Here is an 18,533-nt window from a genome sequence, read left to right as displayed (position 1 = left end):
GGGTCACGCAGCTCTGGCACCTGCCAGGATCGCCATATTGTAAGGGCACTAGTGGCAGATTGTACAGCTACCACAGCACAGATAAGAGGCTTGAGCCCAGAAACATCTGTGTGAAGTGTTGCAAACCAATTATTAGCAGTGGGACTATAGTCATGCACACCATTAGGCCATTTGCCACTAACACCAAAGGATCGATGTACATGGTTTGACTGGTGCCATCAGAGAATCACTTGGAAGATGGAATAGCATGCTGTGATCTTCAATGATAATACCAGATTCTGCCTGCACACAAGTGATGATTGTTTGCATGTACCACATAGATTTGGTGAGCATAGTGTCGTAGAGTGCATTCATCCTAGAAACCCTGGATCCACCCCTGCCTTTATGATCTGGGATGCAATAAGCAGCAATTCTCATTCATCTTTGGTTTTTCTGGAGGGGATCCTAACCATATGCAGATGTTGTTAGACCTGTTCTTTTGCCATTCTTGCAAGAGGAAGGTGATCAAGAATTGAGAATCAAGTTCAAGAATTTTATCCACTGTAGATCATTTTACAATGATATTGGCTTCGTCATACAGGATGTAGTAGTGCAGACATAATAGTAAAATAAACTAGTGTCACTACATTATAGTATACATATTAAGCACAGCAGTGTACCAAATTACAGCAGGAGTCAAATGTAAGATGGCGTCGAGTGAACATTTTTCATGTAGTGATGTCCTAGTGTCTTTAAAAAGTGATAATGAGATTTGCAAAATTTGCGTGAAGAAGGTCAAAAGAGATATCCCGTGTGCCGACTGCAAGTACTGGTACCACGATAAATGTGTCAAAGTCAATTTGAAATATATAGAAGACAAACATGACTGGACATGCCGACAGTGCTTCGTAAGAGCCACAGAAAATGAAATAACGAACACACTAAAGACAAAAGAAAAAATAATAACCGTGTTAACAGATGATTTAGTATCAACCAATACAAAATATCAAGAACTTCTGAGAAACTATCAAGAGCTGGAAACTAAATATAAAGCAGTGGATCGGAATTATCGCCTAACTCAAGACAACGCCGTTGTTAATAGTCATTCCACGCAGAAAATGTGGCATGTGCCGAAAAAAACAAACAGGCAAGAACTACATGTAAGTACAGCCCCAGTGATACCATTATCAAACAAATTCTCAGCACTTGTAGCAGATTGTGTTAACACAATAGACATAAACAAACCAGAAAGTAATCACAAAACTCCCGCTAAAGAACCAAAAGAGAACTTGCCAACCTTAAGATGCACCAAAGGGCTTCTTCTGTATGCCAACAGTCATGGAAAAGATCTATCCAAATGTTTTTGCGAAAGTATGCCTTCAAAGCGTTCAGTTTTCACGAAAATCAAGCCTGGGGCAATATTAAATGCAGTGGTGGAGAATATTACTACAGAAACAGGTCAGTTGGACAAAGACGCTCACGTTGTGATTATTGGCGGCGGCAAAAACGTATACAAAAATGAAAGCAAGACAGCCCTGCGAGGCTTCCGTAACATATTAACAAAACTATTTCAAACGAACATTGTCATCACAAACGTGCCAGTGCGACATGATTTACCACTGCGGTCTTGTGTAAACAAAGAGATTCGACACTACAATTCCGAGCTAAAGAAAGTGTGTGATAAATTTAGCAATGTACATTTGATAGACTTAAATAAGATGAGTCATGATGAACATACAAAACACGGATTCCACTTAAACAGGAAAGGGAAGGCCAAGCTAGTTTCCCACATTAGCAAACTGTGGGAGAAAGACAGTGTGGAGAAACCTCCAATTGCTCTGGGCTACAACAGTGAGACTTTTTTTAGAATAAAGGACCATAATAATAGTTTTCAGGGATGTATTTCGGATATGACTGAGTCCCGTGTGTGCAAAGAAAAGCCAGGCTGTGTAGTAAGTGCTCAGTCATTGCAGGTCAGTTCCAAAAATCCAGTGTATGCAAAATGTCGTAAAAAGTGTAACTCAAACAATTTTGATTCGTGCAAAATGGTAAATAAACAAGAAGGGATAACACCCTTAAAGTTAATGCACTTATATGTGCAATATCTCAGAAACAAACTAGACATTCTACAAATATTCATAGAGGAACACTTGCCACATGTATTATAATAATGGAACATGGGCTAAAATGCAGTGAAATAATATACTATAGATTAGAAGGTTACTTACTAGCAAGTAGTTATTGTAGGCAAAACCATAAAGGTGGTGGTGTGGCAATGTATGTTAATAAGAATGTAGAAGCTAAAAAAATTTCCTTTCTTGAACACCACACCAAAGAAGGATCAGTTGAAATGACAGGTATTGTACTCCAGAGTAATGATCTTAAGTTACCAAAGCATAAAGTGATTGGAGTGTATAGGCCACCAAATGCTGATGTAATGCTGTTTATGGATAAACTTAGTAGCGTTGCTGGTCAGGCTGGTTCTAATAACCTTACTACATTAGGTGACTTTAATATAGATGCAAACTCAAATAATATAGTAAACTTGAAACTCAGTGATGTACTGACCTCATACAACGTTGTAAATATAGTGAACTCTGACACCAGAGTGACGGACACATGTTCCACTAGAATAGATTATGCTATAATCAACAAAGATGTTGAAACTTCCTGGCAGATTAAAACTGTGTGCCGGACCAAGACTCGAACTCGGGACTTTTGCCTTTCAAGGGCAAGTGATAGTTCTGCAAGGTTCGCAGGAGAGCTTCTGTAAAGTTTGGAAGGTAGGAGGCGAGGTACTGGTGGAAGTAGGGCTGTGAGGACGGGGCGTGAGTCATGCTCGGGTAGCTCAGTTGGTAGAGCACTTGCTCGCAAAAGGCAAAGGTCCCGAGTTCGAGTCTCGGTCTGGCACACAGTTTTAATCTGCCAGGAAGTTTCATATCAGCGCACACTCCACTGCAGAGTGAAAATCTCATTCTGGAAACATCCCCCAGGCTATGGCTGAGCCATTTCTCCGCATTATCCTTTCTTTCAGGAGTGCTAGTTCTGCAAGGTTCGCAGGAGAGCTTCTGTAAAGTTTGGAAGGTAGGAGGCGAGGTACTGGTGGAAGTAGGGCTGTGAGGACGGGGTGTGAGTCATTCTTGCGTAGCTCAGTTGGTAGAGCACTTGCCCACGAAAGACAAAGGTCCCGAGTTCGAGTCTCGGTCCGGATCACAGTTTTAATCTGCCAGGAAGTTTCATATCAGCGCACACTCCGCTGCAGAGTGAAAATCTCATTCTGGAAACAAAGATGTTATAGATAAGGTAAATTACAGTAACTTAGATTTTCTTTATTCTGACCACTTCTGTCAGGTGATAGAATACAAAAATTCAGTTGTGCCTAAAATAACAAAAATTGTGCTACATAAACGAATGCTGAATACCTCAAATATTAATGCTCTTAAAGACAAACTAGCGAATGAGAAATGGGATTCTGTGTACCAGGTAAAAGGGTCGGATGAGAAATGGGATGAATTCTACTCAACCCTATTGCATCATTATGAATATAGTTGTCCAGTCAGAGAAATCCAGAAGGTAATTAAACACTGTCAAAATGGAAGTAATCCTAGACTAAAACTCCCAGCAAATCTGATTAGGCTCAGGCAGCAAGTACATGATCTAAACCAGCTTTATACAGCTACTACTATGCAGGTTTTCAAGGAAAAATACAATAGGGCCAAGCAAACTATTAAAACTGAAATTGTCAATCTAAGGAAGTAGATTAACAGGAAAACAATAGAACAGTCTGACAACATAAGCAAAGCATCTTGGAAGCTGATTGACAAATACCGAAAAGTTCCCAACAAGATGAACATGGAACCACTCAGCATAAGACATGATGGTAACATTATAAAAAACCCAAATACCATATGTAATATTTTTAATAACTACTACATTTCTGGTGGACAATCAACGCATATTACAGATTCACAGATAGAGATCTGATGCCATCTCACCCAGTGTACCGAATTTGAATTTGTGGAAGTGAATGAGCAGGAGGTTCGCAAGGCAATATACACGCTAAAGAAAAAAAATTTTCATCTGGATGGGATGGCGTATCCAGTGCTATTACTAAAGCATGCTCAAAAGAAATTTCTAAACCTCTTACTCACCTGATTAACTGCAGCATTAGAGAAAACATGTATCCAACGGTTCTAAAAATGAGTGTAGTGAAACCGGTGTATAAAAAGGGAAGTAAGGAAGAAGTCTCCAACTATAGACCAATATCATTAATTCCCACTTTTAGTAAGATATTCGAAAGCATTATCCTTTCTCAACTAAGTGCCTTTTTCACAAAACATAAACTGCTTGTAGATTCGCAGGATGGCTTCAGAAAAGAGCTAAGTACAACCACAGCAATTACACAATTCATCCATGAAGTTTACTGTCTGTTGGACCAGAAGATGCAGACTGCAGGTATATTTTTGGACCTGACAAGAGCATTTGATATGGTAAACCATAGCGTACTTCTTAAAAAGCTGAAATCTTATAGTGTTGGGGATCAAGTGATGAATCCTCTAACCACGTACCTGTTGAATCGTAAGCAAAGCACTAAATTGTCAAACAAACTAGATATTGAAATCATGAACACCCAGTCCACCAGTGAACCTGTATTACGAGGTGTGCCACAGGGCTCAATCCTGCGACCCTTTCTCTTCCTTATATATATTAACAACATTGTACAACCCATTAACTCCCATATTGTAAGCTATGCAGATGACACATCTATCTTATTCTATGGGAGTGAATCTAAAGAACTAGAATCTCTTGCTTCTAGTGGTGTAACAGAAGTAACAAAATACTTCAATGATCAGGGACTCAAGGTGAAAGTCACCAATTCTCAACTACTGACATTTAAAACAGGCAGTTCTCATCACAACAATATGAATAGTGTGTGTAATATCTCTGCAACAGAAATGGTAACTGTAAATTCCTGGGTGTATATGTTGATGAAAAGTTGCGGTGGACATACCATGTTACTTTCGTATGCGGAAAAGTCAGTAATGCCATATATCTCCTCAGCCAGCTCACAAAGATAGTTCCTAGCCAAGCACTAAAATTAGTATATTATGGAACACTTTCCCCTTTTCTCAATTACGGAATTGAACTATGGGGCTGTGCAGCTGATGTGCATTTAAAAAGAATACTACTACTACAGAAAAGAGCAATAAGACTTATACATGGGATGGGACATAGAGATTCATGTCATGGAGTGTTTGTGCAGCACGAATATCTGACAATGTATTCTCTGTACGTCTTCAAAATAGTTGTATTTTTTATAAGTCAACCAACAGAAGCTATCAAGGGCAGTGATGTACATGATCACAACACTAAAACAAAGTGTAACTATTTCTGTAACAGAACAACGTTAAAAATGACTGATAGAATTCCATATATCAGTGGTTTGATTTGGTATAACAAGCTACCAAACTCTCTAAGAATGTACACGGGAAATGTTTTTAAAACAAAATTAAAATCTTTACTAATAGAAAAATGTTTATATTCTTTCAATTGATTTTAAGATAGTGATTGTAACATGAGGCATTAGCAAAAAAATGGTTCAAATGGCTCTGAGCACTATGGGACTTAACATCTATGGTCATCAGTCCCCTAGAACTTAGAACTACTTAAACCTAACTAACCTAAGGACATCACACAACACCCAGCCATCATGAGGCAGAGAAAATCCCTGACCCCACCGGGAATCGAACCCGGGAACCCGTGCGTGGGAAGCGAGAACGCTACCGCACGACCACGAGAGAGGCATTAGCATATCAGTTGTAATGTGATAAATGTAAAAATAGACGTAAGAAGCAACAGCTACAGAATATAGTGTACTTTATAAGTATAAATATAACCATAGTAATAAGTCTGACATTTGCAAAAGCCATCATTACGATGGCTCCACGCAAAGAAAATGTAAATAAATAAATAAATAAAACTTAATGCAATAAGCTATAATATAATATAGGCTAGTATAGTATAGTATAGTATACTCTGTACATAGTGTTTTGTGTATTGTATACACTATGTAATTACACATGATTAACCACATCACACAATTATAAGTTTAACTATAGAAAATGTTTAAATACTAATATCCTCCTCAGGCATCTCAAAGAATTCTTTAATGTCATAAAATGGATGTTCTGGCAACCAGCTGTACCACATAATAAAAAAGTTATATCCATAGACTAAACATGAATTGCAGTTTACTGAACATTTTGAGTGGGTTTACTTTGTGGGAATTTCCTGTTCTTGCTAATCTGTGGCATGGTATGTCTAAATTACCCTTAGCTCTGGTGCTGTCTTCATGTATATCCCCTCTGGCAATAAATTCTGAAATATTATTTTTAGTATAGAGTACAGACACATAAATGTACAAATTTATAATTGTGAGTCTGGAAAAAAAAGGACGACAGTGTTCCCTATGACCTCTTTCATATATTATGCATAAGACTCTTTTTTGTAATTTCAAGATGTTCTTGGTGTGAGGGGAGTGCCCCCATATGATCAGATCATATGAAATATGTGACTGTAATAGCCCAAAACATGTCATCTTAAGGTGCTCCAAGCTCACTACCTCCTTTAGTTTCAGGATAAGGTATGCCACCTGCAATATTTTTTCACATATGTGATTGAGATGTTCCTCCCAATAGAGTTTTGAGTCAATGCAAATACCTAAGAGATTATTGACTTATTGCCTACTTCATTTGATATTCCCATTAATAGTTGTTGGGTTTTATTGGGATTGCAGTACAAACCAGTCCATGGCCTCGTCAAGTGTTTCTTTTGTTACGCTATTCAGATCTGAAATGTTCTGATGTGTGGTAAGCAGTGTTTTATCATCAGCATAACATACGACAGGGTGGGCTATGTTATTAGGTAAATCATTGATAGCTACAATGAAGAAGAAGGGCCCAAGGATAGACCCTTGTGATACACCTGTGCTGATTTCCATTGCTGAAGAATTTAGATTTATGACTGAGACAAATTGTTTTCTGTTACTTAAATAAGAACTTATCACAGCTAAAGTGCTCCCTCTCACACCATAAAACTCTAGTTTCCTCAGTAGTACATCAACAAGAATGCAATCAAAAGCTTTGCTTAGGTCACATATTACCAGTGATACGATGTTATTGTTTTCAAAAGCTGTTGAGGTTTGGTCAATGATTTCCAAGATGGCCCCTGTTGTGTTTTTCCCTTGCAAAAACCAAACTGATTGCTGCATAGGATATTGTGTTTTTGAAAGAAGCTGCTTATTTGTGTGTGTATCAATGCCTCAAATATCTTTGAGAATATTGGGACAGTGGAAATTGGCCTGTAGCTTTGGGGAAGATGTTTGTCCCGTTTTTTTAAAACTGGGACAACTTTTGATACCTTAAGTGCATCCTGAAAAACTCCAAATTCCATACATTTATTAAAAATAAAATCTAATGGTTTGGTGATTGAGTGTATTGTCTTTTTAATGATGTTATTCAATAACCAATAACAGTCCATACTTGTAGAACCTGAAAATTTGGATACAGCTTTTATAATATCAGCAGGTATGGCAGCCCTCTATTGAAATACCAGGTTAACAGGCAGTGGTGTTCCAGCAAGGTCCATTGCAGATGAATTTGTTACTTAATACTGTACTTATTTCTTTAACTGAGTTTAAAAAGTAGTGATTTAATTCCTCAGGTTCAAGCAGAGCTATTTCTGTGCATTTTGACGTATTTCTTTGTTTTCTTATTTGCCATTCTGCCTTACATTTTGGGAGTCCTTTCTATATGGTTTTCCACTGCTTGCTTTTTTGCCAGAAGAAGTTTAGCTTTGTAGAAATTTTCGCATTTCAGTTATGACCTATGAATGTTCACACTCTGGTCTGCCCTTGGGTAGCAGCTTGCTTATGTACGTGGTACAGCGTATGCACGTTTCCTTTAATTTTTGTTTACTCTTCTGTAAACCAGTTCAGTCTTTTCTTTTTGATTTTGCTTGGATATCTATTTTTATTAATGTGTAGTTCCAGCATGATAATGCTTGCCCAATCACTGCCCATGAAACTCAATGTGCCCTGGAAGACGTGCAGCAACTTCCCTGGCCAGCGCACTCTCTGGATATGTCTCCAGTTGAGCATGCATGGGATATGATGGGACAAGAAGTGACTTGTGTTACTCGTCAACCAACAACTCTTACAGAACTACCAGAACAGGTTGAGGAGGTGTGGCATAACACATGCAGATGGTATTTGCCATCTGTGCAGTCAACTGTATTCCAGAGTCAGTACTTGCATTGCCACCCATGGAGGCTACACACGTACTAATATGGGTGTTTCAGCATTGGTTTTTGTGTCTATATAATGTGCACGTCTCTTGGTCTGTCTGTTCCTCCCAATCTCTCTCTGTCCTTCTCAACCACCCCCTCCCACTCTGTACTTCCCCTCCTACACACCTCTCTCTCTAACCAACACCTCCTGTCCCCTCTCTCTCTATCCAAACCATTCTGCCCATCTCTCTCATGATCTGCTCTTTTGTCTATCTCAGTTGTTCCCCCAGGAAGGCCCATCTGCACATGAAACCCTTGCAAATGAGGCCAATAAACCTGACAGCTACTACTCCCACAATATGTCTTGTGCAGCAGAGCTCATATTTCAAGGGTCTAGATCCCTTTTTTTCCCATAATGTATAGGCTGCCATGCAAAGCAGTCTGATAAAGAAGGCTAATACTACTACACCACAACACACCTGTTGTGCCTGACAGTCTACATGTCAGGAGCCGTATAGGCTGTCATGCAAGGAAGATAGATAAGGCTGGTCGCTGCTATTCCCACACAGCATACCTGTCATGCAGGATAGCCTTCATGGCAGGGCCTTAAAAATATTCCATGTCTTTATTTCCATTAGTATTGGTGCAAGAACATTATAACATTATTACAGACCCCCCCCCCCCCCCTACTCCCCCCCACCCCTACTTAGGTTTGGTCCAGTTTCATCCAAGGGCCTGGAAGGAGTTCTTGAACACACACACAAATTATCAGCTTTATATAACTAAGACTAGCCTTTTCCCCATGGCTTTGGTTTCATGCATGTATGTTGCATTTAATGCACACATCTCTTGGTCCACCTTCTCCTCCCCTCTCTCTTTGTTCATCTCATGCACCCCCTCCTTCTCTGTAAATCCCCTCTACACACTTCTCTCCCTACACATCACTTCCTGTCCCCTTTCTCCCTATCCATCCCCTCCTGTTCCCACCCTCTCACCACCTCCTGTTGTATCCATCTCACCTTTCTCCTAGGAATGCTCATCTACATGTGTAGCCCCTGCAAAAACAAGGTCAATAAAGCAGGCTGCTACTAGTCACACAACATGTGTCTCATGCTGCACAGCCTATTTGCCAAGGGTTTGTAAATCCTTTATTCCCATGATGTCATTCAAAGCAGGCTGACAAAATGAGCTAGTACTACTACATGCCTGTTGTGCCAGACAGCCTAAACAATGGAGGCTGGAAAATCATTTATTTCTCCTAACTTTTAAGTGCCCTACAAAGCGAGTCAATACTGTTCCCACACAACACACATGTCATCCCAATCTGCAGTGTGGCACCATGTGAAATGCTTTTCTACTACATGCCTGTTGTGCCGGATAGCCTAAACATTGGAGGCTGGAGAATCATTTCTTTCTTGTAACTTGTAAGTGCCCTGCAAAGCAGGTCAATACTATTCCCACACAATGCACATGTCATGCCAGTCTTCAGTATGGCACCATGTGAAATGTTTTCTGGAACTCTATGAATATGGAATCTGCTTATTGTCCTTCCTTCATGGTTGACGGGATATCAAAGGACAAACTGCATTTTGCATGAGTGATCATTGATTGGAGACAAACAGAAGCCAGGCTAGGAAAGCATCATCCCATGTGTAGGCTGACATCAACAACACAACAGAAACAGCCTCATTTTGAGTACTGTCATGACCAGGAACCAGGGACTGCTGATGAATGGTGTCACATTGTGTTCAGTAATGAATCACAATTCTGTGCTACCCCAAATGACCATCATTGGCTTGTATGGTTGTGATCAGGGTAGAGGTCCCATGCTTCCATTGTTTTGGAGGGACACAACAGTGTTATTCCTGGCATCTTAGAGTGTAAAGCCACAGTTGTGACTTCAAGTCACAGACATCATGCTTCCTCATGTGTTAACCTCTCATGCGATAATATCATGGTACCATTTTTCAACAAGACAATGCTCATCCACACATTTTAAGTTTCTGTTAACTATCAGCATGATCTTGAGGTACACCTGTGGCCAGCAAGGTCTCCATATCTGTCCCCAATAGAACTTTTGTGAATGCATGGAACCAGCTTGGATGACAGCTTTGTCTCAGTACCAGTATCCAGGAGATCAAGGACCAGTTACAACAGTTATGGGCTAGTTTGCCTCAGGAAAGGGTACAATGATTTTGTGATTTCTTTCCCAACTGAATCAGTGCAGACATCCAGGCCAGAGGGTGTGCAGCATCATACTGATAAGTGTGCTCACACTGTGAAGGTCTTTGTAAATTTGACTCAACTTTATAATCACTAAAATAACATCATGTACCCTCCCAATCCATGATGTTTCATTTTGTTTTCTCCTTGTTTTGATGCTTCACTTTTTTTGTCAGGCAGTGTATGTTCAGTTAGCAGTATTCACCTTCAAAACAGAGTCATTTGAGTTCAAACTTCTGCTTTTGTTATCTCTATTGTTCCAAAAATTTCTGTGTTTCATTTTCTCTGAAGTTATGTAGGAGCTGGGCAGTTTCAGCCTTCCAGTGCAAGGACACATCTGTAATGCAATGCTCATCTGCTGACTTTATTAAACTGAAATTTGTTGCAGCATAATGAAATAGTTCAAGTTAGAATAGCCACTTTACACTAATATAGTGTGATATACAGTTCCTGAGCAATGTTGTTTCTTTTTTGTCAGATCCTGTGCTATACAAAAAATGTTTACTGATCATAAACTTATTTATGTGCAAGTATTGTAGCAAATATTGCCTAATTTACCATGAAATTAGTATTGTTTGGAGTTTGTAAAATTTGTTATAAATGTCATACTCAGCCCACTCATAAAAGGGATGTAATGGGCAAAGGGGGAAAATATTAAAAATAATTTTCTTTCTGTTTTAATACATTCACACACATATACGACAATTGTCTTCTTTCATAACTAAGCACTTATTAAAACAATATTTTGATTCATGTGCAGGGTTCATATTTATAAGAATGTAGAGGATGACTACTTCCTGAACACTGCTGATGTTAAGATTTAAATAAAATTTTAGCAGGCAAAGTGAGTTATTAGTAAATAATATTATTTACAATTTGTCTCTCTAAATTAATGCCATATACAGGTTGAAACTGAATCCCAACAATTACATTTTGGAGGTTGTTCTACAATATTTTTGGAGTATTTTGGTATAACTTACTTGTGGACTCCAGTGGCTTGTTATAGAGTAATTACATTTTGTTCGGTTTATTTCATTTATCTATCATTGTCTTGGAATGCAAGCCTCGTATCTCAAAACTAAAACTAAAATTATATAAATGCGTGACGTCTCTTCTTTTGGACATATCAAAAAGAACAGACTCCATGCAGAATCTGCAGCTGTGAAACATGCTGGTCAAAGTCTTGATGCAGCTGATACACCATGTACCTCCTGTGATCAAAAGTATCTGGACACCTGGCTGAAAATGACTTACAAGTTTGTGGCACCCTCCATCGGTAATTCTGGAATTCAGTATTGTGTTGGCCCACAGTTAGCCTTGATGACAGCATCCACTCTCACAGACATATGTTCAGTCAGGTGCTGGAAGGTTTCTTCAGGAATGGCAGCCCATTCTTCATGGAGTGCTGCGCTGAAGAGAGGTCTTGATGTCAGTTGGTGAGGCTTGGCACAAAGTCGGCATTCCAAAACATCCCAAAGGTGTTCTATAGGATTCAGGTCAGGACTCTGTGCAGGCCAGTCCATTACAGGGATGTAATAATTGTCATGTAACGACTCTGCCACAGGCCGTGCATTATGAACAGGTGCTCAATCATGTTGAAAAATCCAATCGCCAACCTCGAATTGCTCTTCAACAGTGGGAAGCAAGAAGCTGCTTAAAACTTCAATGTAGGCCTGTATTGTGATAGTGGCACACAAAACAACAAGGGGTGCAAGCCCCCTCCATGAAAAACACAACCACACCATAACACCACTGCTTCCGAATTTTACTGTTGGCACTACACATGCTGGACTTTCGCCATACCCACACCCTGCCATCGGATCACCACACTGTGTACCATGATTTGTCACTCCACACAACACTTTTCCACTGTTCACTCATCCAGTGTTTAGCTCCTTACACCAAGCAAGTTGATGTTTGGCATTTACTGGCATGATGTGTGGCTTATGAGCAACCATTCGACCATGAAATCCACATTTTCTCACTCCCGGCTAACTGTCATAGTACTTGCAGTGGATCCTGATGCAGTTTAGAATTCGTATGTGATGGTCTGGATATATGTCTGCCTATTACACATTACAGCCCTCTTCAACTGATTGGAAACAGTGGATCTAGGGATGTTTAGGAATGTGGAAATCTCACATACAGATGTATGACACAAGTGACACTCAATCATCTGACCACTTTCGAAGTCCGTGAGTTTTGCGGAGCACTCCAGTCTTCTCTCTCACGATGTCTAATGACCACTGAGGTCGCTGTTATAGAGTACCTGGCGGTAGGTAGCAGCACAATGCACCTAATATGAAAAACATATGTTTTTGGGGGTGTCTGGATAATTTTGATCACATAGTGTATCATTCTTCCCTTTCTCTGCCCTCTGCCTTCAATTTACATAAAACTAAAATCTTTGTATTGTTTTACTAATCAGAAAACTTCATATCCCAACCGTTAGTAAGCCAATGAGATGTAATGACCTATGTGCTATGCTCTAGTGAGGAAAAAAGAAACCATTTATATTGTTAGTCAATCCTGTTAAGTGAGAAAATCATGCATAACTTTCCTGAGATTCGAGATTTCATTGTAAGCTAATGCTATGTATCTGTATTGCACTGATATTATCTGAAGCAGGGGACAAATGTAAATTGTTTGTAACTGTGTCTTGTTCGGGAACAAACTTTGTCCTTTTACTCATGGTACTTGCTGTTGACAACAATGATATCCATTTAACTCTTTGCCCTCAAGCTTGCATTCGGTACTGCTCGATTCTGTCTTGAGTTTTATTTTTCTGTCAGTATTAGTTGTACATCAACAATGATGCACAGCAGTATAGTTAGGTTTACTGATGAAGAATTGACTGACATGTGATGGACCAGTGGTACAATGACACTGTGCTGGACTTTTTCTGCAGTGATGAGAACCATATCACAATAGTTTATCATCTGTGTTTTGATGCCTGTCAAAAAACCAGGCCCTCAAATGTTAGAATGGAAGATATTAGCATATACTGTAACATTCTTTCTCACTGTTGAAAAGGGTTTTCACAGGGGAAAAAAAGAATTGGTGTAACAAACCAAATTAATCATAGTTAGGTTATTACTCTCTAACAAGCCCTTAGAGACCAGTGATCCCTTATATGAAAACACTAAGAAAATATGCCTGAAAAAACACTAAAATTTTCTTAGTGAAGTCTGTATTCATCCAGAATAGTCTAAAAAATTAGTAAATGTTTTGGTGAGCATGGACATATGATGCTATTGATGATTATGACTCTTTGCTGGATGAGTGAATTGTGATTTATTCTTCTCGTAACTTTTTTTGAAATCCATTTAATTTTTCACACAGAAGACATGTCAGGAATTTACATTAAAGTTATAATAATTTGTACTGTAATAAATAATGGGAATGTTAAATTCAGTGCTCCCCCTTTGGTACTATTCCAGAGGGGCAGACTCTATGCTGGCTTTCTTCCCTTTACCCATAACAACTAAAATCCTTATATAGCACTTATAGTAGCCATCCACAGCATACAGTTACAAATCTGGTGCATCACTTACATACTAAAGTCGTTTCACAAGCCTTAAGATCTTGCTGTTAGAGTCCTGAAGGATAGCCTAACAGTCATCAATTTCAGTAATGTGCACAAAGGTTCATTACTATTCAATACTTTTCTTTTATTTCAGGTTTTGAAGGAAGCAGACATTTCTCAAAGTGGGGCACTTTCACCTATGGATTTTGTCCATTTAGCACTGAAATTGCCTGAATTCTCCAGCTGCTTTACAGTTAGACTCTGATAGATATCTGTAGCATATTTTGTGCAGGCATTAATAGCAAGAAGAAAAATTATAAATGTGTCATTATTGTATAATATGAGGAAGTAATAATGTGGGGCAAGATGTTATCTGTAATGATAGCACCAGGGATCAAAGTTATAAGACATGAACACAGTTCCATTTGAAAAATAAGTTATTTAATTTTTAAATTATGATCAATATCTGCAGTTCTGTACAGCTCAGAAATATGGACATATGTTTTAATGGATCAGTGTATGCCAGTAATAAGATTTTGGGACCTGAAACATGCTTCATAATCTCTCCACATAGCCTTGTAGATCTAATGTACTATCAGCAAGAGAGGAGAAGCAGAGGTCAGCTTGACATAGATCAGATCATGCAGTGTTTTGCAATCCTCAGGTTGTGTGTTTAACTTTCCACAATGGAACAGTCTACATACAGCAAAGATTTTTGTCATCCCAGGAAATTATACCAGCTATTATTTCAAATAACCTGTACTCAGGAAGTGAAGAAGAAATTAATGATTGAGATTTAAGCTCAAAGAAGTAAAACAAGAATTACATGAATTATCTTTATTTCTTAAAATTGGCAACCAGCAAATATTTTCTTATACTCTAGAAGCATAAGGTTTCATTAGCCATTATTTTGAAATGTATACAAATGCAGTATTTATAGCCTAAAAAAAATCAAGACTACACTGGCACTAAAAACCAGTCCTCACAATGCAAAATAGCCCCATATTTTTTATTTAATATTGTCATGTGTGAACAAAAATATCTTATTTGAATGCCTGAGAATATTGTTTAATATTCTACATTAATCTATAAATCTGAAAATGCTTAAAGGAAAAGAAAGAAAGAGAGAAAGAACGTAACTGACTGTGTAAGACACAATAATAGATTTCAACTGTGTTATTTTAACATTAGATTCTTTTTACTTTAGGCTTATTTTCGCTGTGTTATGATTAATACTATTTAGTTACTTTTTCTATAAATTATTTATGTAAGAATAATAGTAATTTACGGCTGTAACATTATCACTCAAATTTGCTGATGATGAGTAGTTACTAAACTCTTTTATAATTTGCTCTGAATTGTAATACATAATTGATCAATGCTACTTTCTTATCAGATATCCATTTCATATCTTGTCAGTCTGGACAGCATTTTATTCATGTTGATGGGCAATGTTTTCACACCAAGCTTCACATATTTTCAGAAGTGTTGCTACTTCACTTGTGTCTAGATATGTTATCAAAAGGAACTCAAAGAAATTAAGATAAACTCTTATATTATACAAACAAACTCCTTTTATAAATACAAACTTATTTCTTGAAATAGAATTTCACTGATTTATGTAGTGAAGAAACTGTAGATAATTTCAGTGATAATAGTGTTAAAAGCACGAAAATTACTCATAGGGTATGAAATGAACAGTTTACCACAACTCACATATTGAGTTCAGTCTTGCTAGGTGTCTGATGATGATTCACTTGAGATAACACTAAGGGAGACAAGTTAACTGCTTTAACAATCGCATTTTTATTTCCTCTTTTATACCATACATAAAAGCCAAAAATATGACACAGTTACACCATACACGGTCTTTATCAAGTTCTCAGAGTGCACACATCATCATACAGTCCCATTTTAGAATGGGGAAAAATTTTGTATCTCTGCCAATGTTAGTTGTGAATTACATACACACCAGAGGAACACAAATACTAATGGAACAGTAGACCCCTGTGTCCCAAGGTAAGCAATTCTTTATTATGAATAAGGGGAAAAACAGGAATGGTTTTAATTGTAAACCCTCATTCTTGAATAGTGTCATATATTACTCTGTTATGAAAGTATCATAAAGGAGGCTGTGAAACCTATCTTCCATGAAATCTCATGAGCAAGGATAATGGTTACATCAGGAGAAGCATGGGACATTGCAATGAAATTGCTAATTACCTTGCAACAGCACTGTTCTGAATGCCAGCTGCCACTGGACATGTTGAATGGGCAAAGCTTCCATATACACACACTAGTGATGGCAGTACCTTTAACAAATACATATGCAGTGGTTATTGTGCTAGTACCTTAGCACAATGCTTACCAGAAGAGGGAATCTCAGTTTGATGTCAAAATACATCAGGTGTGAAACTCTAGAATTTTTTCTTTCAAAATGTCCACCAGGAAAGACTTCAGTTCCAACCAACTTCACTCTCAGATGGTAGTGATGAAGGGGAGCAGACTTACTGATTCCCAGTTTTTGTCTATTCCCCACAGTAATATCCACAACAAGACTAGGATACACCACAATAGCAACTGATAATTTATTACTAAACTCAACTGTATTTTATGAAATAGCTTTAAGCTCCATAAAAAGTGGTTTGTATGATTATGGTAGTCAAATAGCACTCATTCCCATAATTATCAATGTGAATAGAGCAACACTAGTAGAAATGCATCATTGTTAATCCAGTATGTAAAGCCTTGTTTTAAACAAATAAATAGTTTGGCTTGCTGAGATTGTTTTGAGTCTGTAACAGCCTTCCAAGTCAATTAAGGTTCCAATGAACTCTCCAACAGTGGAAGATGAAACATGTAGAAAATTATGACTTGGACCATGGCCTTATGTCCATAAATGGAGTATTAGCAGTATCACAAATAAAATCAGCTCTGTATGCAGGGGTTTTGAGTACTCACAGACTAGAGCCTTTCAGTACTAAACAGAATAATTATCACAGCAGTGTATTGTGACAAGGATTACAAAATCTAAAAAGAAGTAAATGATTCTACTTGCATGATATATCAGGCAATAATCACTTGCATTCCTTCAATATGGCATACAGAATGGATTTGAGGTGCAAATTAAAGCATGTTATCCAAGTCTGCCTTATTTAAATATTTATTGATGAAGATGATAATGGCTCTGAAACATTCACAATGTTATAAAAGAAACAACAGAGACTTTTAATAAACTTGTTAAAAATCCATTCATTGCTTTATTCTTAGAATATATTCTGTAGCTCTAATCATGAGAGAGAATCTTCAGAGATATGGAATGAGTCAAGGTACAATATTAACAGAGAAAAGTAGTAGTTAGAAAGTTCTTCTGTGGGAGGCATTAAAAAATTAATTAATCTGTTAACTTTTATTTGTGCTTAAAAAGTCTATAAAAGAACATAAGACAATAATCTTAAAAATCTATAGTTGGAGAAATGATAATACCTTCTTTTTATACTAAGAACGTGCTGTTCAACTTCTCAGTATTTACGTGAGTACACTCATAATTGCCAGAAATTACCTATATCTGTAAGAATACTAGCATATTAAAATGGAAATTATTACTTGATATGACATTCTGCTGATAGAAACTTACAATTCTCAAATCTAAATATTCAGCATTTACCAACACATTTTAAAATTGACTGGGGTTCCTAATATTTTTCCCCTTGTCTGTACAAAGTCTGCGACAGGTCTTTGCACCAAAATACAGCATCACACCCAGAACCCTAGACAAAGAGGTAAAAATCTATATTGTTTTTGTGTCTCAGTCCATAGTTGTGAAAAATGCAGCTCATAGAAAACCAATTGTTACTGTCAGTTACATAATATCATTATACAGTAATTATGTTGTGCACTTTTTTGGGTGATTAAAAAAGAAGCACGTAGTAGATCCTGCAGTACTGACCAGTATACTAGTTATTCACTTTGATACAGATCTATTAAGTGTATTAACTGTTTTAAACAGTTCAGTTTACAAACATCTTCTATTTATATTTATTCTTGAAATTCTTTTCTTTAAACTGTCAGAGATAAATGCTTTTCTAGCTTCCTAAAACAGTAGAACTACATTTTGAAATCGTATTCTTCTTCTAGTTTAAATAGACACTCAAATGCATATTCTTATGGGTGTAGCATACTGTTTAATGAGGAGTTGTCAGGGCATATGGGTGTAGGGTATTGTAGCAACTGGATTGGGGAAGACATGCTGAGAAGAAGGAAAGTATTTGGGAGGCAGGAGAGAGGAAGATAGCTGGCTCTCTGAGCAGCAATGTAAACATGAGAATTAATTATGATAGCAATCACATAATCATATGTCACAGAGGGTGGAGGAGGGATAGACAGAGAGAGAGAGAGAGAGAGAGAGAGAGAGAGAGAGAGAGAGAGAGAGAGAGAGGGGGGGGGGGAGGGGGGGGATGTGGGGTAGAGTAGAGAAGAAGAGAATATGGAGTAGATTCTCAGCACTGGAGAGCTCATT

At 37.9% G+C, this 18,533-nt stretch overlaps 1 protein-coding gene across 1 annotated transcript in view; it reads left to right on the top strand.

The window, feature by feature from the left end:
- Positions 1 to 17,188, top strand: part of LOC124607001 (calcium and integrin-binding family member 2-like) — a 63,561-nt gene extending 46,373 nt beyond the window's left edge. The window contains exon 5 of the mRNA XM_047139149.1: positions 14,169 to 17,188. Within this exon, the coding sequence (XP_046995105.1) occupies positions 14,169 to 14,279 (111 nt within the window). The 3' untranslated portion in view covers positions 14,280 to 17,188. The remainder of the gene's footprint in view (positions 1 to 14,168) is intronic.
- The last annotated feature ends 1,345 nt before the right edge of the window (positions 17,189 to 18,533 follow it).

Source organism: Schistocerca americana, chromosome 3 (genome assembly GCF_021461395.2).
Source record: "Schistocerca americana isolate TAMUIC-IGC-003095 chromosome 3, iqSchAmer2.1, whole genome shotgun sequence".
Taxonomy (NCBI): Eukaryota; Metazoa; Arthropoda; class Insecta; order Orthoptera; family Acrididae; genus Schistocerca; species Schistocerca americana.
The sequence above is the reverse complement of the archived record's forward strand: the minus strand, read 5'-3'. Positions and strand labels throughout refer to the sequence as shown.